This window comes from Bombina bombina, chromosome 1, assembly GCF_027579735.1.
Source record: "Bombina bombina isolate aBomBom1 chromosome 1, aBomBom1.pri, whole genome shotgun sequence".
In the NCBI taxonomy this organism is placed as follows: domain Eukaryota; kingdom Metazoa; phylum Chordata; class Amphibia; order Anura; family Bombinatoridae; genus Bombina; species Bombina bombina.
The window spans coordinates 548,380,037-548,406,211 of record NC_069499.1 but is presented as its reverse complement, the minus strand read 5'-3'; the positions used below and the strand labels follow the sequence as shown (position 1 = coordinate 548,406,211).

Genomic DNA, 26,175 nt, shown 5'->3' with positions numbered 1-26,175 from the left:
TTTAATATTTTTTGTTTGTATATATTTTTATCCCCACGGATATACAGCTCAGAATATAGTGGAATACCCCTTCTATCCACCCTCTGTCCAATCATACAGAGTGGAATCAGAGGGGTACTCCTACAATTCCTTTTTTAGTCCAGTTATCAGACCCTCTGGGCAGTCTAACATTTTATTTACTTATGGGCACATAAGTCATTCCTGTAAAACCAAACCTAGAAAGGTACTCGACGCTGATCACCGGTCCCTGTGATCTAACAGGTGAGCTATCTACGCTTTATTTTTTGCTGACCAAACTATTTAACTTTTTGGAGATATATTTATTTCTGTTGCACCTATATATGCACATGTGGAACGTCTCCTGGAAGCGCTGATAGAAACAACATCTCTACAAACTACTAACACTTCATCTCGCTCCGGAGGAAGTGAGATATCAGCAGCAATCATCAGACTGACTCCGAGTGCTTCTTCACCTCTCTCTACCATTTTAGGCGCAACTACCTACAAAACACAGCCAGATATATATATATATATATGTGTGTGTATATATGTGTATATATATATATATATATATATATATATATATATATAAATCTGTTTTTAAGCATAAGAGTGGACCTAGCTTGTGATGTTGCTATATTAATCAGGTACTTTTACTTACTCAGGTAATGCAATTCGTTGTATGTTTTTCAGAGTGGCTTGTGATGTGTGACAGTCAACGATTTGGACATGTCTGGGACAGGTAGGTCTAAATACCACTTAAAATTATTGAGTATTTGAAGGTTCCATTTTTACTTTGAAGGGACATGAAACCAACATGTTTTCTTTCATGATTTAGGTAAAGCATACGATTGAAGAAAAAAAAATAATACAATTTATGTTTATCTAATTTACTTTGTTCCCTTGGTATCCTTCAATGAACAGCATGCCTAGGTAGGCTCAGGATCATCCATGGACTGCTGGGAGCTTGATGCTGATTGGTGGCTGCACATATATCCTGTCACTGTCTCAACAGATTTGTTCAACTAGGTCCCATAGTGCATTTCTGCTCTTGAGTCTACTCTTCAACAAAGGATGTCAAGAAAATGAAGCAAATTTGATAGCATTAGTTATTTGTTTAAAGCTGTCAGTGTTTGTTTTTCCTAGGGGATGTGGTGTACCGTCATTTATTACTGCAACACCACAGACCTCAAAGGGCTTAACTGCTCTGAATTTGCAAAAACAGAACAATTATATTAGATATAAAGTGATTTGTGCAGAACAAGAAGACAGGGGAAGAAGGGCATTAAAACTCTCTATAGTACTCTATAGATGCAGCCTTGATGCTTAGCTTTGTGCTCGACCTTTTAAAAATCACCAACATAAATTAACTTTAACCATTTATGTGCTGCTGTAGGCTAAAATATTACACATAGGGCTTTGTATACAAAACTGTATTTACAATGTAAAACTATTATCATGGTATTACAAAACTCGAACTTGCTAGTTACAACACATTGATGATGCATTCAGCTAAATGACTTGGTTGCTGAAACCTCTTCCATTCAGAAAAATACCAATTTGGGTAATTCTGCTGAATATCAATTTAAAGTGATTATATTCCTGTTGAAAAAAATCCTGATTTCCATTAACAATGCACATTGGGGTTTATTTAAAAGCTATTGGTCTCATCTCTAAGATCAGATGTGCATTGTCAAATTTAAATAATCAAACTGGATGTCCCATGAAGTGTTGGCTGCTAGGCCTTACTTCAAGAATCAAATGTTGAAGGCCCTGAATTAAAGAGACATTAAAGTAAGTTTTTCTTTATATGTGCATTATAAATTCACTACAACAGACTTGCATACAAACTTAATGGTTTAATACCATTTGAAACTTATTTTATTTACAACCATTTCAAAGCCTTTTGGATGTTCTCTTATTTCCTTAAAAGGACACTAAACCCAAAATATTTTCTTCATGATTCGGATAGACTATGCAATTTTAAGCAGCTTTCTAATTTACTTCTATTATCAATTTTTCTTCCTTCTCTTGCTATCTTTATTCAAAAAAGCAGGAATAAAAGCTTTGGAGCCGGCCCATTTTAGGTTGAGAACCTGGGCTGCACTTCCTGATTGGATGGCTAAATGCAGGCACCAATTAACAAGCCCTATCCAGGGTACTGAACAAAAAAATAGGCCAGCTCCAAAGCTTTCATTCCTGCCTTTTCAAATAAAGATAGCATGAGAACGAAGAAAAATTGATAATAGGAATAAATTAGAAAATTCAGAATCATGAAAGTATCCCTTTAACTGTGGCCTATTAGGGGCATATATAAAAGAGCTCCTGTACTTATCAGCTAATCACTGTGCGGCATGTAGGGGTGTCAGGATTCTGCCATCAGTTTTATGCACTCCGTTCTTTTTGAGGGGAGGGGAATCACTACAATTTGTTAAAGGGATATGAAGCAGTGCTTATTTAGTAAAAAAAAAATATATATATATATATATATATGCTAAAGGACCACTCGATGCAGTAGAATTCCACAATTAACAAGTGCATAATAAAAATATAATGATTTATCAACTACTCTGAATTAAAATTTTCAGATTACTCCCTTTGGCCTATTTTCCATTGAGGTGGTAAAGTTTGGAAACTGGTGGTAACCCAAAAATTCTCCATAGACTTTAATGGAGATAAATGTTTTTATCACCAGTTTCCAAACTTTACCATCTCAATGGAAACGAGACCTTTGTCAGAAAAGCAATTATTTGTTGGAGCTAAAAGAGATAGACTATTGACAATGCATAGCAATAGCAATACAGTTTTGGAATAGGTCTTTAGACTGCTGCTTCATAACTTCTGTTTACGACGAGCCGTACGGAGCTTGATACATTGACCCCCATTACTGAAATTGGATGGTTTTATGAGTAATATGCCCAAAATTGACTATCAACCTCAACAAGATTTTTCAAAACAAACATGATCTGAAATAAAAGAAGAGTTTTAAACTAAACTAAACCTGTCTTTCTCTTGTTTGAATAAAAATATGTGGTTCATTAAAATAATAAAAAAATACAAGAGAAAAATATCACTATTTATAATATCAACAAAACGATTACACTTGCTTGTCTAATTTCAAAATGATGCACAGCAAAAGTGCTACAAAATATATCTTACGTTTTTTTTACAGTTGCAAAAATGTATGTTTGAAAATGTAGTGGTTGGGTGGAATTATGTTTTCAAATATTTGTTAGATCATAACATAGAGAGAATGAGTTTACATTAAGTAGAATACATCATTAACTTACAGCTGAACACGGACAAGCTTTTCATTGAGAAAGCACGTCCGTGTTCACACTACCGGTGACGTCATCATAGGGGCTGGATCAGAGAGGGGACTGTGCTCTAGTGACCGCACGGCCAGCATATATGAAAGTGGGTATGATTAGCTTACCATCAAAACGGAACTTTTGAAAATATATGTTTTCTGTTAGAAGACGTTTTTGGGAAAAAGCCAGACACACAGTTTATTTTTGCATGAGATATTAAATAAAAATCGTTCTAAATGCTTGTGCGGAAACAGGGGCATGGAGCTTGATAATTCGGCCCCTTAGAGTGGTTTTTTTTAAGCTAGCCATTTTTGGGGGTGGTGGGTTAATTGTAGAGGTTTGTAGACTTTAGGGCAATGCCCTACAAAAGGCCTTTTTTTTTTAAATGTTTTTTTCCCCCCCAGTAATGTTAGGTTTGTTAGTTTTAAGGTAAGGTTAGGTTTTTATTTTTTTGAAATATATTTTTATTGAGGTTATAAAGCACATTACAGTAAATATTCAACCATTGACAATAAGGATATATCAGTAATTATATACCCCAAAACATATCAGAGAGATAAAGACAAAACCATTCTGGGCATGAAATTTGTACATCTCTGGAAGAAAATCAGAACCATATCTATATGATAAAGAACAGTGTCAGGTATTCATTTCACTGGCATTATAAACAACGAAATTAACAACCTGTATCCAGCAAACAAAAGTACAATTATTAGACAAATATAACCTGAGTGGAGATAGATGGTAATGGAAATGGAACCTCTTTTTTATATATGATGGAAATGGTCCCCAAATTGCTGTTTATATAGTTATTTTAATCTGGAAAATGGACAACGTTTGAGGCAATTGGGGGTTAGATTTTATTCGGCCACTTTTGGGCCAAGTTAGCGGGGAGAGGGAAAGGAAGTTCAGCGGGCGAGAGCTGCTCACAGTGAAATAAGGGGGGGGGAATGAGGGGCGGAGTTCTGTAAAATGTCAAGTTCGGAAAGTAGAGGGAGTAAACAAAGGTCATTTTCTATAAACAGTGGGGCATACATCAAAGAAACGATTTGTTGTATATTCAGTCGAGAGGCAGGGACAGGGTTCACTTAGAATATAGTGATAAACAACACAAGGTGTATCTATAGGGCACAGCATTTCCATAGAATCCCGTTTATATATCAGTATATTAGGTTCTATTTAAGATTTATAGATAATGTTCCCTATGATATAAGGCAGTCAGGTTCTTTCTCTGTTAAGGCTATCTAGTATACTTCCACATGGGTTAGGAGATTATGCTCTAGGGGCTTGGCCATTGAACTGCTAATGTGTCACTATAGGAATTAGATGTAAAAAATTACAGAGACTGTTCTCTCTGCAGGTGAGTGTATATATGTATATATCTATATGTAAGCAGGCCACAGACAATATAAAGACATTACAGAGAACACACTGTTATGCTAGGGATTTAGATATAAGAGAGAATATATTGTATTATTTCTAGTTGACCACGGCAAGATATTGTGGGACTATGACACTTTGCCTGATATTCTTGAGTCTAGTACATATATAAAAGACACAGCAGATGATACTTAAATAAGTTAAAACTCAAAAGATGTAGAGTGACGAGACATAGGGGAAGGGAAAATGCGCAACAGCCATGTCATTCACCCTGCACAGCTATAGCATTCTAAAGTGTGCATACCAATCATAGACATGGGTTTACTTAGGCTTTTGGCTTTAACTAGTGCTAAACAGGTTTCAACTGTATACCTATAGAAATTATCAGGTACTACGAAAGTCAAGCATAATCATATATGTATAACAATATAACCTAAACATAATGAACAATGTACTAGGAACTTACAGCCCAATTTAAGCTAGGTCAAGTCTCAAAAAGTCTTTATGCAATCTTGGTCCTAGCTTATCCCCTTACACTGAGGCCTAAATATAATGACCCTGCAAAATAGTAAACATCAAAACAAGGTAATAGGAGAAAGTCTGCTTTTGCCATGAGGAGTGTCCATGAATTTAATATATCGATCTAGCTGAAGCAGGGTGACTCAATGAACTCTCATCAGACCTAAGGATCGTCATTTTTACAGATTGTGTAAATGAGTCAAAGTAGAGGGTAGAGTTCCAAAACAAGCCATACTAATGTGCCGTGAAGTATCAGACCCATACGCCAAACCGTCTCAGAGCAGCTAGCCGATCCCAACTTTGCTAGTCTGCCTACAACAAAGACCCACCAGCAAACTGATCCAGGGCCCTATGTAGACTGAAAATTGCAGGCCAAGGGTTATTACAGCGACCTGCACGAACCAGAGTAGGTAGGGGTGTGCAGATAATAGCTGGAAGTTATGTATATGGTTAGAAGTGACAAAGCTCCGATCGGGCTTACTACCTGTCAAGGCAACAGTTGTGCGTCTCAAATCTCCCGTTGGCTGTCCTCAGCTGGCTGGCAGAATACTGGAGATAATAAAATGTGGCTGCGTGGATGACTGCAAGTCAGTGTTGTAAGGGGCCTGTGTGAGCTTAGCTGTGCAGGGTGGTAACACCTCCCGACATGTTACATTCCCCGGTGCTGGCTCTGAAGGAGCAGAGAGGGGCTGAAGGGAGTCATTCTGGTCTTTTATGTCCATCTGGATCGATACCTGTATATAACTCTCCGATCTGGTTATGCTGCTCCTGTTAACTGCTGCTTTTAGAGGTCCTCCTGTGGTGCGGTCAGGTGGGCGCAGATTCACCGCATCTATCCACTTGGGCTCAGTATCTAGGTTAGAGCCAGTATGAGTGAAGCTACTCCGCGACTCCTCACATAGTTGTTCTGGGTATTGCTCAGTTAGCTTGTCGGTTTGTATGACGCCATCGCTTCTCATATCTGCGACTCCCTGAACCGCCATTTTCAGGGTGTCAAGCAAGTTAAAAAAAACACCGGTCTAACTGGCGATCAAAGGCCAATAGCGTAGCCTGCAACATCTCGTGTGCCTCCTCCATGTCCAATGCGGGTATATTTCAGTTAGGAAGTAAATAAAAAACAACTTTTAAACTCAATGCTCTGAGGAGAAGTGTTGGAAGCGTCGCAGAGAGGCCCCAATAAGCCAGATTAGGGTATAGGCTGATAATGTGGCAGATCGGGTATAGTAGGGCTTTTGTGGGCTCCCGGACTCCTCTTCAGGGTATCAGGCGTGATTTGGGTAATCAATAAAGAGAATGTAAGTAGCAAAAACTGTTAGATAAGTCCCATTCTATATAGCTGGAGCCGGGAGCTCTGCAACGATGCGACCATCCACTTAAGCGGTTAGCTCCGCCCCCCCAGGTTTTTATTTTTAAGAGTGTAAGATATCATATCATCATATAAGTCTAAAATATTTTTAAAACAAATTACTGCAATTGTTTTTCAATAGCCAAAATTATTTGGAGGATACAATCTTTAGACAACTATGTTACTCATAGTGGTCATAGGGCTAAATTTATTATAGCTGAGGCGTACAGGGGCGCATAAACGCGCCCCAGTACACCTCAGCTCGCCTGTGGCTTGGCGAAATTACCCGCAGGTATTTGGCATTACACACTAGCGCAATTTTGCGCTCGCGTGCAATCCCGCCCCCTACCCGCGCACAGCCAATCACGCGCGGGCAGGAGCTGTCAATCTCCTCGGTCGGACTCGACCGAGGAGATTGAATTTCACCAGTTTAGAGGTGGCGAAGAGCGTTATCAAGCAGCGGTCTGGTGACCGCTGCTTGATAAATCACGGCGAGCAAGTTCTTGTGAGAACTTGCTGCCGTAGGGCTGCCGTAGGGGCTTCATAAATCTAGCCCATAGTGTAAGTATAAAGTACATTGCAGTTGTTATCCTTTAAAGCCAATTAGGGTCATATGTCGCAGTGTTAACCTTAAAGGGACAGTCTACACCAGAATTGTTATTGTTTTAAAAGATAGATAATCCCTTGTTTACCCATTCCCTAGTTTTGCATAACCAACACAGTTATATTTATATATTTTTTACCTCTGTGATTATCTTGTATTTAAGCCTCTGCAGACTGCCCCTTTATTTCAGTTCTTTTGACAGACTTGCAGTTTAGCCAATCAGTGATGGCTCCCAGGTAACTTCACGTGCACAAGCACAGTGTTATCTAAATGAAAAACATGAACTAACACCCTCTAGTGGTGAAAAACCTGTTAAAATGCATTCTTAAGAGGCGGCCTTCAAGGTCTAAGAAATTAGCATATGAACCTCCTAGGTTAAGCTTTCAACTAAGAATACCAAGAGAACAAAGAAAAATTGGTGATAGAAGTAAATTAGAAAATTGTTTAAAAATACATGCCCTATCTGAATCATGAAAGTTTTTTTTGGACTAGACTGTCCCTTTAATAAGTCAGCAGGGTGCATTTCAAGTTCTGAGAATTACAAAAGTCCTCAATGTTCACAGCTAAATTACATGAAAAGGGGAAAACAAATAATGCAATTATATTGCAATGTACATAACAATCTCAAGCCGTTTACTGTCCCTTTAAAATAATCTTAGCTAATGGCAGAAGCCTTATAATGTTAAATAGTATTAGTCTGTGAAATATTAACTTTATAAATATCTGACTGTTTTACTTTACCATTAGTATATTATTTTAAACAGTTTTTATAATTATTTTGAATGTTATAATTATTATTATTATACAATAAAATATATTTATATATTTTATGCTTGTACATTCATTCCTTTAACCCTTTGAGTGCTAAGCTGAATTTAATATTTTTCTGTTTTTACTATTTTCAAAAAATATTTTTTTTTAAACTTTTTTATCCCCAGATGCCACACACCACTAGGCGATTACCTTTCCAATGGTGGGTCTTGGGGGTCTGTAGCTGCTTAGATCCCTGAGATACAGGTTTATAAGCAGCATGCCCCCTTTCCCTATACTTTGCATTGACAATTTTAAATAAAGTTGCGTGGTGACATCATCATGTCATTGCGCGTGACATCACCGCACGTAACAGGAAGCCCCGGCGATGCCTGTCACTATGCAGGCCCGATCGCCGGGGTAAGAGCGGGTGGGGGCCCCCAGATTGCAAAAAAGGTAGTTGAGTGCTAATGACGGCTCTGAGCCGTCATTAGCACTCAAGGGTTTTTTAAAGGACCATTCAGTGCAGTAGAAGTGCATAATAAAAAGACAATGATTTAACACCTACTTTGAATTTCAAATAAGCAGTAGATTTTTTTTTCTGACAAATGTATTTTTTCTCCTATTTTCCTGCCCCCTCTATCATGTGGCAGACATCAGCCAATCAAAGACTAGTATACCTGTACCCTGTGAGCTTGTGCACATGCTCAGTATGATCTTGTTCCCCAGAAAGTATGAATACAAAAAGACTGTTCAAAAATTGATAATGGAAGTAAATTGGAAAGTGCCTTAAAACTGCTGCTTTATCTGAATCATAAAAGTTCATTTTGGCTTGAGTGTCCCTTTAAATTACATTTAGGGTTTAAATAATTACCTCTAGCAAGCTGGAGAGCCACACTAATCCCGACAGTTCTGCACAGAGCCCGGGATGCTCTAGTAGAAGGCTTAGCGCAGTGGGTCCTAGAGAAAATCCTTTAGTGCAAACCCTGGGATCCGTTGCGCTAAGCCTCCTATTAGTGCGTCCTGGGGCTCTGTAAAGAAGGATCAGCATTAGCTCTCCAGTGCGCTATATCAGCTGTCAGCTATAATGCTAAAGGGGAACTTTTTCACCTGTGGCAAAGGGATAATTACATCCATTTAACAAAACCGAATGTAAATGTTCCCCGAATATTCAGTATTCTTTTAGTTTAAAATTAAACAAATACAGAATAGTGGGGCAGATGAATATTCCGAATAAATTATCTATTAGAATATTTGCTCCGATAGATTTAGACAAATCAAATTTCTCCAACATAGGTGTGTCCGGTCCACGGCGTCATCCTTACTTGTGGGATATTCTCTTCCCCAACAGGAAATGGCAAAGAGCCCAGCAAAGCTGGTCACATGATCCCTCCTAGGCTCCGCCTACCCCAGTCATTCTCTTTGCCGTTGTACAGGCAACATCTCCACGGAGATGGCTTAGAGTTTTTTAGTGTTTAACTGTAGTTTTTTATTATTCAATCAAGAGTTTGTTATTTTGAAATAGTGCTGGTATGTACTATTTACTCAGAAACAGAAAAGAGATGAAGATTTCTGTTTGTATGAGGAAAATGATTTTAGCAACCGTAACTAAAATCCATGGCTGTTCCACACAGGACTGTTGAGAGCAATTAACTTCAGTTGGGGGAACAGTGTGCAGTCTCTTGCTGCTTGAGGTATGACACATTCTAACAAGACGATGTAATGCTGGAAGCTGTCATTTTCCCTATGGGATCCGGTAAGCCATATTTATTACGATCGTAAATAAGGGCTTTACAAGGGCTTATTTAGACTGTAGACTTTTCTGGGCTAAATCGATTCATTATTAGCACATATTTAGCCTTGAGGAATCAATTTATCTGGGTATTTTGATATAATAATATCGGCAGGCACTGTATTAGACACCTTATTTCTTAGGGGCTTTCCCAAAGCATAAGCAGAGTCTCATTTTCGCGCCGGTGTGGCGCACTTGTTTTTGAGAGGCATGGCATGCAGTCGCATGTGAGAGGAGCTCTGATACTTAGAAAAGACTTTCTGAAGGCGTCATTTGGTATCGTATTCCCCTTTGGGCTTGGTTGGGTCTCAGCAAAGCAGATACCAGGGACTGTAAAGGGGTTAAAGCTTATAACGGCTCCGGTTCCGTTATTTTAAGGGTTAAAGCTTCCAAATTTGGTGTGCAATATTTTTAAGGCTTTAAAAAATATATCTGTTGGTGTGAATCTAAAGGATTCCCTTGGGACAAGGTTAAGATTCCTAGGATTCTATCCTTTCTTCAAGAAGGATTGGAAAAAGGATTATCGGCAAGTTCCCTGAAGGGACAGATTTCTGCCTTGTCGGTGTTACTTCACAAAAAACTGGCAGCTGTGCCAGATGTTCAAGCCTTTGTTCAGGCTCTGGTTAGAATCAAGCCTGTTTACAAACCTTTGACTCCTCCTTGGAGTCTAAATTTAGTTCTTTCAGTTCTTCAGGGGGTTCCGTTTGAACCCTTACATTCCGTTGATATTAAGTTATTATCTTGGAAAGTTTTGTTTTTAGTTGCAATTTCTTCTGCTAGAAGAGTTTCAGAATTATCTGCTCTGCAGTGTTCTCCTCCTTATCTGGTGTTCCATGCAGATAAGGTGGTTTTACGTACTAAACCTGGTTTTCTTCCAAAAGTTGTTTCTAACAAAAACATTAACCAGGACATTATCGTACCTTCTCTGTGTCCGAAACCAGTTTCAAAGAAGGAACGCTTGTTGCACAATTTGGATGTTGTTCGCGCTCTAAAATTCTATTTAGATGCTACAAAGGATTTTAGACAAACATCTTCCTTGTTTGTTGTTTATTCAGGTAAAAGGAGAGGTCAAAAAGCAACTTCTACCTCTCTCTCTTTTTGGATTAAAAGCATCATCAGATTGGCTTACGAGACTGCCGGACGGCAGCCTCCCGAAAGAATCACAGCTCATTCCACTAGGGCTGTGGCTTCCACATGGGCCTTCAAGAACGAGGCTTCTGTTGATCAGATATGTAGGGCAGCGACTTGGTCTTCACTGCACACTTTTACCAAATTTTACAAGTTTGATACTTTTGCTTCTTCTGAGGCTATTTTTGGGAGAAAGGTTTTGCAAGCCGTGGTGCCTTCCATTTAGGTGACCTGATTTGCTCCCTCCCTTCATCCGTGTCCTAAAGCTTTGGTATTGGTTCCCACAAGTAAGGATGACGCCGTGGACCGGACACACCTATGTTGGAGAAAACAGAATTTATGTTTACCTGATAAATTTCTTTCTCCAACGGTGTGTCCGGTCCACGGCCCGCCCTGGTTTTTTAATCAGGTCTGATAATTTATTTTCTTTAACTACAGTCACCACGGTACCATATGGTTTCTCCTATGCTATTATTCCTCCTTAACGTCGGTCGAATGACTGGGGTAGGCGGAGCCTAGGAGGGATCATGTGACCAGCTTTGCTGGGCTCTTTGCCATTTCCTGTTGGGGAAGAGAATATCCCACAAGTAAGGATGACGCCGTGGACCGGACACACCGTTGGAGAAAGAAATTTATCAGGTAAACATAAATTCTGTTTTTTTTGCTGCTGCACAAGTCTAGTATATTTGTTGTAGATTTATGTGTGTTATACCTTTGGTAGTTACTGCTTACTGTTAAAAAAAGAAACTATAAAAAATGATATTGAAAAAAATTACTATTCGGTAAAGAGTGACACATTTTTTTTCCAGTTCACACAAATCATTTTTTAATACATTAAGAATAAACAATGAGAGCTGGGAGACGCTGCTATGAAATGGATCTACTATAAATGCATTGTATAACTGGTGTCTTATGGTAATAGTGGCCAAATGTAAAACATTGAGGCCTTACATGAAACACCAGGGACACAAGTTTGATACAACGTCTAAAAAATTAACTTCCACTTTCTCCAACATAGGTGTGTCCGGTCCACGGCGTCATCCTTACTTGTGGGATATTCTCTTCCCCAACAGGAAATGGCAAAGAGCCCAGCAAAGCTGGTCACATGATCCCTCCTAGGCTCCGCCTACCCCAGTCATTCTCTTTGCCGTTGTACAGGCAACATCTCCACGGAGATGGCTTAGAGTTTTTTAGTGTTTAACTGTAGTTTTTATTATTCAATCAAGAGTTTGTTATTTTAAAATAGTGCTGGTATGTACTATTTACTCAGAAACAGAAAAGAGATGAAGATTTCTGTTTGTATGAGGAAAATGATTTTAGCAACCGTTACTAAAATCCATGGCTGTTCCACACAGGACTGTTGAGAGGAATTAACTTCAGTTGGGGGAACAGTGAGCAGTCTCTTGCTGCTTGAGGTATGACACATTCTAACAAGACGATGTAATGCTGGAAGCTGTCATTTTCCCTATGGGATCCGGTAAGCCATGTTTATTAAGATAGTAAATAAGGGCTTCACAAGGGCTTATTAAGACTGTAGACTTTTTCTGGGCTAAATCGATTCATTATTAACACATATTTAGCCTTGAGGAATCATTTTATCTGGGTATTTTGATAAGATTATATCGGCAGGCACTTTTTTAGACACCTTATTCTTTAGGGGCTTTCCCAAATCATAGGCAGAGCCTCATTTTCGCGCCGGTGTTGCGCACTTGTTTTTGAGAGGCATGACATGCAGTCGCATGTGTGAGGAGCTCTGATACATAGAAAAGACTTTCTGAAGGCGTCATTTGGTATCGTATTCCCCTTTGGGCTTGGTTGGGTCTCAGCAAAGCAGATACCAGGGACTGTAAAGGGGTTAAAGTTAAAAACGGCTCCGGTTCCGTTATTTTAAGGGTTAAAGCTTCCAAATTTGGTGTGCAATACTTTTAAGGCTTTAAGACACTGTGGTGAAAGTTTGGTGAATTTTGAACAATTCCTTCATATTTTTTCGCAATTGCAGTAATAAAGTGTGTTCAGTTTAAAATTTAAAGTGACAGTAACGGTTTTATTTTAAAACGTTTTTTGTACTTTGTTATCAAGTTTATGCCTGTTTAACATGTCTGAACTACCAGATAGACTGTGTTCTGAATGTGGGGAAGCCAGAGTTCCTTCTCATTTAAATAAATGTGATTTATGTGACAATGACAATGATGCCCAAGATGATTCCTCAAGTGAGGGGAGTAAGCATGGTACTGCATCATTCCCTCCTTCGTCTACACGAGTCTTGCCCACTCAGGAGGCCCCTAGTACATCTAGCGCGCCAATACTCCTTACTATGCAACAATTAACGGCTGTAATGGATAATTCTGTCAAAAACATTTTAGCCAAAATGCACACTTATCAGCGTAAGCGCGACTGCTCTGTTTTAGATACTGAAGAGCATGACGACGCTGATAATAATGGTTCTGAAGGGCCCCTAAACCAGTCTGATGGGGCCAGGGAGGTTTTGTCTGAGGGAGAAATTACAGATTCAGGGAACATTTCTCAACAAGCTGAACCTGATGTGATTACGTTTAAATTTAAGTTGGAACATCTCCGCGCTCTACTTAAGGAGGTATTATCCACTCTGGATGATTGTGACAATTTGGTCATCCCAGAGAAGCTATGTAAAATGGACAAGTTCCTAGAGGTCCCGGGGCTCCCAGAAGCTTTTCCTATACCCAAGCGGGTGGCGGACATTGTAAATAAAGAATGGGAAAGGCCCGGTATTCCTTTCGTCCCTCCCCCCATATTTAAAAAATTGTTTCCTATGGTCGACCCCAGAAAGGACTTATGGCAGACAGTCCCCAAGGTCGAGGGAGCGGTTTCCACTTTAAACAAACGCACCACTATACCTATAGAAGATAGTTGTGCTTTCAAAGATCCTATGGATAAAAAATTAGAAGGTTTACTTAAAAAGATGTTTGTTCAGCAGGGTTACCTTCTACAACCAATTTCATGCATTGTCCCTGTCGCTACAGCCGCATGTTTCTGGTTCGATGAGCTGGTAAAGGCGGTCGATAGTGATTCTCCTCCTTATGAGGAGATTATGGACAGAATCAATGCTCTCAAATTGGCTAATTCTTTCACCCTAGACGCCACTTTGCAAGTGGCTAGGTTAGCGGCTAAGAATTCTGGGTTTGCTATTGTGGCGCGCAGAGCGCTTTGGTTGAAATCTTGGTCAGCTGATGCGTCTTCCAAGAACAAGCTACTTAACATTCCTTTCAAGGGGAAAACGCTGTTTGGCCCTGACTTGAAAGAGATTATCTCTGATATCACTGGGGGTAAGGGCCATGCCCTTCCTCAGGATCGGCCTTTCAAGGCCAAAAATAAACCTAATTTTCGTCCCTTTCGTAGAAACGGACCAGCCCAAAGTGCTACGTCCTCTAAGCAAGAGGGTAATACTTCTCAAGCCAAGCAAGCTTGGAGACCAATGCAAGGCTGGAACAAGGGAAAGCAGGCCAAGAAACCTGCCACTGCTACCAAGACAGCGTGAAATGTTGGCCCCCGATCCGGGACCGGATCTGGTGGGGGGCAGACTCTCTCTCTTCGCTCAGGCTTGGGCAAGAGATGTTCTGGATCCTTGGACACTAGAAATAGTCTCCCAAGGTTATCTTCTGGAATTCAAGGGGCTTCCCCCAAGGGGGAGGTTCCACAGGTCTCAGTTGTCTTCAGACCACATAAAAAGACAGGCATTCTTACATTGTGTAGAAGACCTGTTAACGATGGGAGTGATTCATCCTGTTCCATTAGGAGAACAAGGGATGGGGTTCTACTCCAATCTGTTCATAGTTCCCAAAAAAGAGGGAACGTTCAGACCAATCTTAGATCTCAAGATCTTAAACAAGTTTCTCAAGGTTCCATCGTTCAAGATGGAAACCATTCGAACAATTCTTCCTTCCATCCAGGAAGGTCAATTCATGACCACGGTGGATTTAAAGGATGCGTATCTACATATTCCTATCCACAAGGAACATCATCGGTTCCTAAGGTTCGCATTCCTGGACAAGCATTACCAGTTCGTGGCGCTTCCTTTCGGATTAGCCACTGCTCCAAGGATTTTCACAAAGGTACTAGGGTCCCTTCTAGCTGTGCTAAGACCAAGGGGCATTGCTGTAGTACCTTACTTGGACGACATTCTGATTCAAGCGTCGTCCCTTCCTCAAGCAAAGGCTCACACGGACATCGTCCTGGCCTTTCTCAGATCTCACGGATGGAAAGTGAACGTGGAAAAGAGTTCTCTATCTCCGTCGACAAGAGTTCCCTTCTTGGGAACAATAATAGACTCCTTAGAAATGAGGATTTTTCTGACAGAGGCCAGAAAAACAAGACTTCTAGACTCTTGTCGGATACTTCATTCCGTTCCTCTTCCTTCCATAGCGCAGTGCATGGAAGTGATAGGTTTGATGGTAGCGGCAATGGACATAGTTCCTTTTGCGCGCATTCATCTAAGACCATTACAACTGTGCATGCTCAGTCAGTGGAATGGGGACTATACAGACTTGTCTCCGAGGATACAAGTAAATCAGAGGACCAGAGACTCACTCCGTTGGTGGCTGTCCCTGGACAACCTGTCACAAGGGATGACCTTCCGCAGACCAGAGTGGGTCATTGTCACGACCGACGCCAGTCTGATGGGCTGGGGCGCGGTCTGGGGATCCCTGAAAGCTCAGGGTCTTTGGTCTCGGGAAGAATCTCTTCTACCGATAAATATTCTGGAACTGAGAGCGATATTCAATGCTCTCAAGGCTTGGCCTCAGCTAGCGAGGGCCAAGTTCATACGGTTTCAATCAGACAACATGACAACTGTTGCGTACATCAACCATCAGGGGGGAACAAGGAGTTCCCTGGCGATGGAAGAAGTGACCAAAATCATTCAATGGGCGGAGTCTCACTCCTGCCACCTGTCTGCAATCCACATCCCAGGAGTGGAAAATTGGGAAGCGGATTTTCTGAGTCGTCAGACATTGCATCCGGGGGAGTGGGAACTCCATCCGGAAATCTTTGTCCAAATCACTCAACTGTGGGGCATTCCAGACATGGATCTGATGGCCTCTCGTCAGAACTTCAAAGTTCCTTGCTACGGGTCCAGATCCAGGGATCCCAAGGCGGCTCTAGTGGATGCACTAGTAGCACCTTGGACCTTCAAACTAGCTTATGTATTCCCGCCGTTTCCTCTCATCCCCAGGCTGGTAGCCAGGATCAATCAGGAGAGGGCGTCGGTGATCTTGATAGCTCCTGCGTGGCCACGCAGGACTTGGTATGCAGATCTGGTGAATATGTCATCGGCTCCACCATGGAAGCTACCTTTGAGACGAGACCTTCTTGTTCAAGGTCCGTTCGAACATCCGAATCTGGTCTCACTCCAGCTGACTGCTTGGAGATTGAACGCTTGATCTTATCGAAGCGAGGGTTCTCAGATTCTGTTATCGATACTCTTGTTCAGGCCAGAAAGCCTGTAACTAGAAAGATTTACCACAAAATTTGGAAAAAATATATCTGTTGGTGTGAATCTAAAGGATTCCCTTGGGACAAGGTTAAGATTCCTAAGATTCTATCCTTCCTTCAAGAAGGATTGGAAAAAGGATTATCTGCAAGTTCCCTGAAGGGACAGATTTCTGCCTTGTCTGTGTTACTTCACAAAAAGCTGGCAGCTGTGCCAGATGTTCAAGCCTTTGTTCAGGCTCTGGTTAGAATCAAGCCTGTTTACAAACCTTTGACTCCTCCTTGGAGTCTCAACTTAGTTCTTTCAGTTCTTCAGGGGGTTCCGTTTGAACCCTTACATTCCGTTGATATTAAGTTATTATCTTGGAAAGTTTTGTTTTTGGTTGCAATTTCTTCTGCTAGAAGAGTTTCAGAATTATCTGCTCTGCAGTGTTCTCCTCCTTATCTGGTGTTCCATGCAGATAAGGTGGTTTTACGTACTAAACCTGGTTTTCTTCCAAAAGTTGTTTCTAACAAAAACATTAACCAGGAGATTATTGTACCTTCTCTGTGCCCGAAACCAGTTTCAAAGAAGGAACGTTTGTTGCACAATTTGGATGTTGTTCGCGCTCTAAAATTCTATTTAGACGCTACAAAGGATTTTAGACAAACATCTTCCTTGTTTGTTGTTTATTCCGGTAAAAGGAGAGGTCAAAAAGCAACTTCTACCTCTCTCTCTTTTTGGATTAAAAGCATCATCAGATTGGCTTACGAGACTGCCGGACGGCAGCCTCCCGAAAGAATCACAGCTCATTCCACTAGGGCTGTGGCTTCCACATGGGCCTTCAAGAACGAGGCTTCTGTTGATCAGATATGTAGGGCAGCGACTTGGTCTTCACTGCACACTTTTACCAAATTTTACAAGTTTGATACTTTTGCTTCTTCTGAGGCTATTTTTGGGAGAAAGGTTTTGCAAGCCGTGGTGCCTTCCATCTAGGTGACCTGATTTGCTCCCTCCCATCATCCGTGTCCTAAAGCTTTGGTATTGGTTCCCACAAGTAAGGATGACGCCGTGGACCGGACACACCTATGTTGGAGAAAACAGAATTTATGTTTACCTGATAAATTACTTTCTCCAACGGTGTGTCCGGTCCACGGCCCGCCCTGGTTTTTTAATCAGGTCTGATAATTTATTTTCTTTAACTACAGTCACCACGGTATCATATGGTTTCTCCTATGCAAATATTCCTCCTTAACGTCGGTCGAATGACTGGGGTAGGCGGAGCCTAGGAGGGATCATGTGACCAGCTTTGCTGGGCTCTTTGCCATTTCCTGTTGGGGAAGAGAATATCCCACAAGTAAGGATGACGCCGTGGACCGGACACACCGTTGGAGAAAGTAATTTATCAGGTAAACATAAATTCTGTTTTTGCTATTATGCATTCCATTTATTTAGTATGTTTTTTAGTGTAAGGTCGGGTTACCATAGCAACTAACTTGATTTTCAAGAAATCCAACGTCGGATGGAAGCGTTAACACAACGCTAACTTTCACCTATGCAAAAAGAGCGACTGCACGCAAAGCGCAACATATTTCAATAGTACTAAAATGGAGCCGTAAACTACTTTTTAGCTATCGGACACTTCGGTAGCTTTATTCTTTTGGCATCCTTTATTGAAGAGCAAACCTAGGTAGGCTTATAGGAGCTCAGGTGCATGCCTGTGTCTTTAGTAGTGTATAGGTGTAGTGTTTGCAGCTTTGTATGACACAACAAATAATGCGGTAAACAAAAGCTGCCAGATGGCTAAAGACACATGCACACTCCTGGAGGGATATTTATCAAGCCGTTAACCGCAGCGTAATTGTGGGAGCTTGATTCCTCTTATTTATCAAAGTCTACAGACCGGCCAAAGTTGAAATTTTGTGACATAACATACGATCCGCCAGTCTCAGTCCGACACAGATTGATGCTTACGTCAGTACAGATGTTCTGAATGCATATTCGGCACTATCTGACTACTTTTGCTAGTCAACAAATGTCTACCAGGTACGCTCGCCACTATTCCAGCCCAACGTACCTGCTCTTCAATTCGCCACCCTAGGAATCAATGGGAGTCTGAAAGCAGCGAAAGCTTATGTTCGCTGCTGCCCAATATCCCATTGATTCCTATGGGAGAATAAAAGTTACGTTTACGCCTAACACCCTAACATGTACCCCGAGTCTAAACACCCCTAATCTGCCGCCCACTACACCGCCGCCACCTACATTATACTTATTAACCCCTAATCTGCCGCCCCTACACCGTCGCCACCTACATTATGTTATTAACCCCTAATCTGCTGCCCCCTACATTATACTTATTAACCCCTAATCTGCTGCCCCTACACTGCCGCCACCTACATAAAAGTATTAACCCCTATCCCACCGCAACTAAATAAAGTTATTAACCCCTAAACCTCTGGCCTCCCACATCACTACCACTTACTAAACCTATTAACCCCTAAACCGCCAGCCCCCCACATTGCCATAAACTAAATTAACCTATTAACCCCTAAACCTAACAATTCGCTAACTTTATATTAAATATTAACTCATCCCTATCTTATAATAAATTTAAACTTACCTTTAGATTTAAATTAAACTATATGAAACTAATAATTAATCTACCCTAACTGTTAGACTAAATTACATTAAACTATATTAAACTAATAATTAATCTACCCTAACTGTTAGACTAAAATTACATTAAACTACATTAAACTATTCATTAATCTACCCTAACTGTTATACTAAAATTACATTAAACTAATAATTAATATACCCTAACTGTTATGCTAAAATTACATTAAACTATATTAAACTAATAATTAAGCTACCCTAACTGTTAGACTAAATTACATTAAACTATATTAAACTAATAATTAATCTACCCTAACTGTTATACTAAAATTACATTAAACTATATTAAACTAATAATAAATCTACCCTAACTGTTAGACTAAAATTACATTAAACTACATTAAACTATTCATTAATCTACCCTAACTGTTATACTAAATTACATTAAACTACAAATTAAATATATTATATAGTTGAAAACCTAACCCTACTCAAATAATTTAAACCTACTATTACAAATTACAAAGTTACAAAAAACTAACAACTAAGTTACACAAAATAACAAACACTAAGTTAAAAAAAAAAAAATAAGTTACACAAAATAAAAAATAAATTATCAAAGATTTAAACTAATTACACCTAATCTAAGAGCCCTATGAAAATAAAAATAATTGGCTATTCCAATCAGCCAATAGAATGCAAGCTCAATCCTATTGGCTGATTGCAACAGCCAATAGGATTTTTTCAACCTTAATTCCGATTGGCTGATAGAATTCTATCAGCCAATCAGAATCTAAGGGACAACATCTTGTATGACGTAATTTAAAGGAATATTCATTGTAAAGAAGACCTCGAACGAAGAGGATGCTCCACGTCGGATGTCTTGAAGAAGGAGCCGCTCCGCGCTGGATGGATGAAGATAGAAGATGCCGTCTGGATGAAGACTTCTGCCCGGTTGGATGAAGAAGTCGGCTCGCTTGGATGAAGACTTCTGCTGGATTCGATGAGGACTTCTGTCGCTTCGTTGAGGATGGATGTCGGCTCTTCAGAAACTGTAAGTGGATATTCGGGGGTTAGTGTTAGGCTTTTTTAAGGGTTTATTGGGTGGGTTTTAATTTTAGATTAGGCTTTGGCCTTTTCAGGGCAATGGGGAGCTTAGGTTTTTTAGATTTGTTTTTTTTTGGGGGGGGGTTGGTTGTGTGGGTGGTGGGTTTTACTGTTGGGGGCATGTTTGTATTTTTTTTTACAGGTAAAAGAGCTGATTTCTTTGGGGCAATGCCCCGCAAAAGGCCCTTTTAAGGGCCATTGGTAGTTTCTTGTAGGCTAGGTTTTTTTTAATTTGGGGGGGCTTTTTTATTTTCATAGGGCTCTTAGATTAGGTGTAATTAGTTTAAATCTTTGATAATTTATTTTTTATTTTGTGTAACTTAGTGGGGGTTTTTTGTAACTTAGTTGTTAGTTTTTTGTAACTTTGTAATTTGTAATAGTAGGTTTAAATTATTTGAGTAGGGTTAGGTTTTTAACTATATAATATATTTAATTTAATTTGTAGTTTAATGTAATTTAGTCTAACAGTTAGGGTAGATTAATTATTAGTTTAATGTAGTTTAATGTAATTTTAGTCTAACAGTTAGGGTAGATTAATTATTAGTTTAATATAGTTTAATGTAATTTTAGTCAAACAGTTAGGGTAGATTAATTATTAGTTTAATATAGTTTAATTTAAATCTAAAGGTAAGTTTAAATTTATTATACGATAGGGATGAGTTAATATGTAATATAAAGTTAGCGGGTTGTTAGGTTTAGGGGTTAATAGGTTAATTTAGTTTATGGCGATGTGGAGGCCAGGGGTTTAGGGTTTAATAACTTTATTTAGTTGCGGTGGGCTCCGGGAGTGGCGGGATAGGGGTTAATAACATAATGTAGGTGGCGGCGGTGTATGGGGCGGCAGATTAGGTAACAGGGTATAAATAAAGCTGTGAAAAAGCCGAATAGCAGCGAGATCGATGACTGTTAGTTAACAACAGTCCGCTGCTCATCGCCCTGTACTTGGTGCGCGTTGGCAGCTTTTTTGTTAAATATGGAGAGCGGCCGTGATGTTAGGCGATGTCAGGCGAGCGTATTGATGCTGTTGAATGCAAGTAAGTTGTCGGCTTGATAAGTAGGCCTCCTGATCTCACCATAGGATTACCCTTTTACAAAGGATACCAAAAGATCTAAGTAGAAATAATAGAAATATATATGAAAGTTGTTTAAAATGTCATACTCTGTCCAGTCAATTTAAACTTAATTTTGACTTTACTGTCCCTTTAATGCATTGACACCGTAGCTATTAGATAGTTTGTATGATTCAGATAAAGATTGCAATTAAAAATAAATATAATTTCAATGTACTTCCTCTATTAATTGTAATTTGCTCTTTTGGTCTCTTTGGTGAAGAGCATACTTAGGTAGGCTAAGGAGTGGTTACATATCTTGAGCACAACATGGCAGTGCAGTGTATGTAGCATTGTTTGTAATAATATTCTATATGTGGAAAGAACTCAAGTCACATGCACTCTCCTAAACCTACTTCAGTATGCTCTCATGGAAAGGAACAAATAGAAAGACATATTTTTATAATATAAAAACATTGGAAGTTGTTTTTTTTTTTTTTAACAAAATCTATTTGAAAGATGAAATTTTACTTTTGACTTTCATGTCCCTTTAAAAGTATGTTCATTTCCTGGCATAGATTATTTTTTTATCTGCTTCCTGAGAGTTAGTCAAGGTAAGAGATTACTAGTGAGCCATATGGGATTGATTGATTCTTGTGGCTAAGCTAGAGAAAAAGTAAAATGTCCCCACATTAGACAATATTTTCCTCAATACTGATCTATATATATTTATATAAAAAAGGAGCACTAAAGTGTTTAAACATTTATACTTTAGACAACAAGATTCTGTTAAAGGAAAAGAAAACTAAACATATGTATCATGCATATGAACAAACATTGTAATAAAAAAAGCATTAAGCAGTGGGTCACAATAAATAATTCTTCATACGATCACCGACGTACACTGAAGTTGAATGCAAGGTACCCGTTACAAAATGGCATACCTTGCATTCCTATTGGCTGATTTGATTCTTCAAATTCAAATTAGCCAATAGGATGAGAGCTTCTGAAATCCTATTGGCTGTTCAAATCAGCCAATAGGATGAGAGCTTCTGAAATCCTATTGGCTGTTCAAATTACTATGGCAGCACTGAGTTCACACATCATTTTTGCCCATTCCTTTTCATAATTTTCTATTTTAAATTTGATAAATACATTTTTTAATATATTTATTTTATCTGGGAAAGCAACCAGATGGAGCATGTGTGTCACCTTCTTAAAAGCATTAGAGCGTGTTTCTTAGAACCAGAGTAAGTTACTTAGGTGATACAGAACACAAGGGACATTCAACACCAAAATGGTCATTGTTTAAAAGATAGATAATGCCTTTACCACCCATTCCCCAGCTTTGCACAACCAACATTTTTATATTAATATTCTTTATAACATGTAAACCTCTAAATTCATGCCTGTTTGTAAGCCGCTACAAACTGACCCTTATCACATGCTTTTTGATTAGCTTTTCACAACAGGAAACTGCTAGTTCATTCGGGCCATATAGATAACATTGTGCTCACACCCGTGGGTTGTGGATGACACTGCACTAATTGGCTAAAATGCACATCAATACATAATAAATAAATAGCCATGTGATCAGGGGGCTGTCAAAAGAGGCTTAGATACAAAGTAATCACAGAGGTTAAAAGAGGTTAAAAAAACATGTTGGCTGTGCAAAACTGGGGAATGGGTAATAAAGGGACTGTCCCTTTAAGTTCTTAGCATGTCAGCTTCCTTATGTCACTATAGGAAGTGGCTATACTGAGAATTTCTGAGTGCTGGTTTTGTTAGAAAACAAGTAAGTTTTTTGCTGTTTTTTTAAAACAATATGTTTTTATGTTTACTTTTATTTGACATGTTGTTTTTTTACTATAGGAGCACTGTTTAATATTCCTTTAAGCATGATAAAAACATTTTGCCTTACCCTTTTATAAAAGCTCTAAGCAGATACGTGATGACACCAAAAGTAGGTCTGGAGGAATATGGTGATGGAAATGGAATATTTAATCAATGGTCTGCTGAATTATTCGGATAGACCTAATATCACTGAATACCTTTTGCTCTGTTGAGACCCCTATTAGAGGAACAATATTATTATAGCACCTACGCCACATTTGGCTGCCATTCTATGAATTAACCGGTCCATACTGCTATTTTTAACGGGGGTTGCTGATAACTGTCATTTATAATGATATGAGAATGGTATGTATATAATATTATGTATTTATAGAAAGTAAAACAAATAAATAAATACCTACTTGATATTTATGAGAAAAGTTCACCTAACAGAACTAAACATGAGATTGGTTTGAATAAAACTACTCTTTGTTCTGTTTCATGAAGGCACTAATTACACAACTTTTCTTTGGGCAAGTACAATGAAATAACATTGGTCCGAATGCTATCTCATGCAAAATCATGCATAATGTTTATCTTGCCTGATTAATCCTCATCATAAACTCTTTGAAGCCTGTTCAGGCAGTCAGTGTTGAGACAGATAAATCCCATTAAAGGAACTTTATCCAAATGCTGAATCACTTGAAAATGCAGCAGCATATCTGTAAAAAAAAACTGACTGGAAAATATAACATGAACATCTTGAAAGGGGGCGTGCATCTGGCATGTGCAGGCACAGTCACTTTATTTCCCTCCTCAGTTAAAGGGACATGATACCCAAATGTTGAAGCACTTGAAAGTGAAGCATAGCTGTAAAAATCTGACTAGAAAATATCACCTTAACATCTCTATGTAAAAAATGAAGATATTTTACCTCAACATTTCCTCACTAGCCACATCACATTGTAAAGGGATTTTATGCAGCCAATCAGGATGCTAGTCCCAGGATTTGGAAGGGAGCATTCATCTGGCATGTGCAGGCACAGTCATGTTATTTCCCTCCTCAGTTAAAGGAAGTTTACTATGAAATCTCAAGAGGTTCCAGTGAAATCTCATGAGATCACAGTAAAGCAAAGTGTGACATCAGCACTTGAAGCTGATAGGCTGCTCTCGCCCCCCCCCCCCTCCCAACATGCAGCTGAAAGTAGCTAAAGGGCAACTGTTCACCGTGTACTTACTATTTTAAGAAATTTTTAGGTGAAATATATTCCTTTTTATAAATAGAGATGTTCAGGCGATATTTTCTTGGTAGCTTTTTACAGTTATGCTGCATCACTTTCAAGTAATTTAGTGTATTGGTATTATATCCCTTTAAAGCAGTTGTCTCAAAGTACCGGCCCAGGGGTTATATGCGGTCTTCAAGATATTTTATTCTGTCCGTTGTTTATTAGGTAACACAAGATAAATATACACTGTGTATGTCTATTGTGGTCTACAGCTTCTACTATGCACTACTATTTTGGTAAATGTCACTTTGAGTTTATTTATGAATAAATAGAACATATTCTGCTAGGTAAAGAACATTGGAATATGAAATATTCATATTTTCATGTTGGTTTAGCGCAAATGAGAAAATACAGTGTTTGCACGAAAGTGGAGTGGTTTTTCCACTTTTTTTCCTCCAGACTTATAATGTTCAATACGTGATTGTGCACGCGATATTCTTACTTTGGATTTTTGCTCTAGTCGGGTTACCGCTTGAGTGAAAACAGTTTACTCTAAACTCATAATACGAGTGCAACCTGACTAGCGCAAACATCTTACTTCTAGCGCAATTAATGCTCAAGCAGGAGAGTTCATTTGCGCTTCACTATCTATCCCTAAATGTACAAAATGTATTATAATCTTCAGAACTTATCAAGACACAAAAACATTTGTCTCAATCCTGACTGGTGAGTACATATCTATGCTACAATAAACTGCCATCCACTGCCCTCCAGGTTACTGCACCATACAGACAAATATCTGCTTCTGGCACCGTAATAAAACACAGCAATCCCCTATTGGGATAAGTGCAGCAGAAACAAAACCACTTCTGGACAGATTGCTGTGTTTTAACATGGTACCAGAAGCAAAAAGCCTGAGAGATTGCATATCTTACCCAGAATCCTCTTGTGCATTGATAACAGCGTATACACAGTACTTCTGGATAAAGGCAAGCGGGAATACGTACACATGTCTTATTGTTATCTGTTGTAATATTTGTTGTTGTATAATATCCCAATATTTTTAGCCATAAATAGTATACTTTTTAGGACTACTCATATTTCACCTGCTATAGGAGAGACCTGAATTGCTTTAGTGTTGAAATGCTGAAACAAGCAACAATAAAATGCTGCTGTTGAAATATCAATATGCTAAAGTCCAGATGTCCGACACACACACAAGGATTAAAACTTTGAAAGCAATGTGGGCAGCTGTTGGCTGTGCCTAAGCATCTGTTATATGACAGTAGAAGTTAAAGGGACAGTCTACACCAGAATTTTTGTTGTTTTAAAAGATAGATAATCCCTTTATTACCGATTTCCCAGTTTTGCATAACTAACACAGTTATAATAATATACTTTTAGCCTCTGTGATTATCTTGTATCTAAGCCTCTGCAAACTGCCCCTTTTTTCAGTTCTTTTGACAGGCTTGCAGTCTAGCCAATCAGTGCCTGCTCCCAGATAACTTTGCGTGCATGAGCACAGTGTTATCTATATGAAATACGTGAACTAACACCCTCTAGTGGTGAAAAACTGTTAAAATGCAATCTGAAAGAGGTGGGCCTCAAGGTCTAAGAAATTAGCATATGAACCTCCTAGGTTAAGCTTTCAACTAAGAATACCAAGAGAACAAAGCAAAATTGGTGATAAAAGTAAATTGGAAAATTGTTTAAAATTGCATACTCTATCTGAATCATGAAAGTTTATTTTGGCCTAGACTGTCCCTTTAATGCTATCATATGGCTTTGCTTTCCTGTTTCAGGACTTTAGGGGGGATTATTAAAATCTAATGAAATGGAGAGAGGTCATGCAAAAACTTTGGGGTTATTATTTTTTAGCATTATATTGTAATGTATGTGTTCCTACTTAACATCCAGAACCTGCATAGCAAGATACACAGCTAAAATTTGGAATGTCTCAATTTCTTTAAATGACTTCCCAGCACTGATGAGACGTCATAGAGAATCTCTCCAGACCAGAGACCTTTTAAGAATCTGGACCTAAGTCTGTATCATGCTTACATCCTCTT

General features: G+C 39.1%; 1 protein-coding gene across 5 annotated transcripts in view; it reads left to right on the top strand.

Annotated features, from left to right (window-relative positions):
• Positions 1 to 26,175, top strand: part of CDK15 (cyclin dependent kinase 15) — a 657,391-nt gene that overhangs the window by 394,764 nt on the left and 236,452 nt on the right. For all 5 annotated transcript variants that reach the window (XM_053698694.1, XM_053698693.1, XM_053698697.1 and 2 more), the window contains one exon: positions 694 to 742. In XM_053698694.1, the coding sequence (XP_053554669.1) occupies positions 694 to 742 (49 nt within the window). The remainder of the gene's footprint in view (positions 1 to 693; positions 743 to 26,175) is intronic.